Consider the following 2,116-nt stretch of genomic DNA (forward strand, 5'->3'; position numbering starts at 1 on the left):
TAAAATATTTACGTAATTAATTAAATTAATAATAATTAAATAAATAAATTATTAAAAAAAATAATATAATCGTTTACAGGCAGGCGTCCAATGATTTATTTATTTATTTATTATTATTATTATTATTATTATTGCTTATTTTGTTGTAAAATTATCAAAGGCTTTTCTTTTTTTTATTATCCATGCGAAAAAAAAATTTTCTTTTTTAATATAAAAAAAAAAAAAAAACATAATCGGTTATAAAAGGAAAAAAATAAAATTGAATAAAGTTGTTTGTCAAAATATAATGAGATTTACTAACAAATAAAAGGGAATCATAAAAAAAAAAAAAAAATTTTACAGAAAAAAAATTGAAAAATTACTTTGAAAAGGAGGAGGATGGGGAGGAGAAGGGAGAGAGAGAGGGGAAAAGTTAAAAAAAATTAGAAAAACTTTTTAGAAAAAAAACGTCGAACGAGGGGAGGAGGGGGATGGAGAAATCAAAACGACATGAAATCGGAAACTTTAAAACCACAAAAAACTTATATAGTTTTCCATTCGATATTTTTCAATTTCATTCATTTCCTGTATATATATTTAAGATGAAATTTCCAGAGAGAAATTTTTTTTTTTTTAGCTCGAGAAAGAGAGAGAGATAGGGGAGAGAGAGAGGGAAAGAGGGAGAGAAAAAAAATAACCGAAACTTTTCAATTTTTATCATTTCCCCTAAACCCCCCGTCTTTTCCCCCAAAACCCCGATAAAAAAAAACTTAACAAATTTTTTTTTTTTTATATGTAAAGGTGTGGTTTCAAAATAGAAGAGCCAAATGGAGACGACAGGAAAAAATGGAAGCTACAAGACTCGGTTTAAATGAATATCACAGCGTTGGAGCTTTAGGACGTGTCGGTGGTACGAGTTTAGCATTACCAATGGATCCATGGCTCGCACCTCCTCTACTAAGTGCTTTACCCGGTTTTTTATCTCATCCACAAACGGGGTATTTTATTATTATTATTATTATTATTATTATTATTATTATTATTATTATTATTATTATTATTATTATTATTATCAAACAACACACCCCTAATTTCCCTTATCAAAAAAAAAAAATTTATTTTCGATTCAGATATCCGAGTTATTTAACGCCTCCGGTTGTACCCGATGGAAAATTAACAAACGTTAATTCGATATCACCGACGTCGCCGCCACCGCCACCACCACCACCACAGCCGCCATCTTCTACCACGACGGATGCAAGAACTACGTCTATAGCAGCTCTAAGACTTAAAGCCAAAGAACACGTGGAATCTTTAACAAAGGGTCTTCAAATGGTATGAATATCGTTTTCCATCGTTTTTTTTTACCTAACCGGTGATTTCTTTACAAAAAACCGTCACTATAAACAAAAAAAATTTAATAACTTTTTTTTTTTTTTAATGTGTACATTATCATTATTATTATTATTATTATGGAAACGAAAGAATAAGAAAAAACTGTACAAAAATATATATATGTAGAAAATTTTGTATAAAAAAGAATGATATGAAATTTATATATATTCTCAATTTAGGGGAATTTTTTTCTTTTTTTAAATTCTTCGACAAATCACGTGTAATAATAATAATAATAATAATAATCATAATGATGATAATATTATTACGTACGATGTAAAAATATAAATAAAAAAAAAATTGTTGTATTTTAATTATATTTTAATGATAATATAATATATATATAAATATTATAATACGATCTGATTATGTTTGGGTATGGGTGTGCGCGATTAAATAACGAAATGGTTCCGTCATATTTATTTTATTATTATTATTATGTTTTGTGCGATCGACCGCTTTTCTCTCTCGAGTGCGTGTTCAAATGTTTTTTTTTTTTTTTTTTATTAATGAAGTGAGTGATAATGTTTATGTTTTATGTTACGTCGAATGGGTTTTTTATTACTTCATCCCTCTTTAAAAAAAAATAATAATATTTTTTTTTCACCCCCTTTTTACTTATTATTTACCCCAATTTTTTTTTTTTCTCTAATATGAATGATAATAATAATAATAATAATAATAACGTTTTTAAAACGAGTCGTGATTATTAATAATTTGATTTTATTTTTAAGGTGAGTAT

The 2,116-nt window shown here is 26.5% G+C and overlaps 1 protein-coding gene across 1 annotated transcript; it reads left to right on the top strand.

The window, feature by feature from the left end:
* Positions 1-489: 489 nt before the first annotated feature.
* On the top strand, positions 490-1,320 carry Phum_PHUM121710 (restnal homeobox protein Rx1, putative; the record flags this gene model as incomplete). Its single annotated transcript, XM_002424181.1, has 3 exons — positions 490-528; positions 781-977; positions 1,110-1,320. 3 exons carry the CDS (start codon positions 490-492, stop codon positions 1,318-1,320), a joined length of 447 nt encoding a protein of 148 aa, XP_002424226.1.
* Positions 1,321-2,116: the final 796 nt, after the last annotated feature.

Source organism: Pediculus humanus, genomic scaffold, assembly GCF_000006295.1.
Source record: "Pediculus humanus corporis 1103172107469 genomic scaffold, whole genome shotgun sequence".
Classification (NCBI taxonomy): domain Eukaryota; kingdom Metazoa; phylum Arthropoda; class Insecta; order Psocodea; family Pediculidae; genus Pediculus; species Pediculus humanus.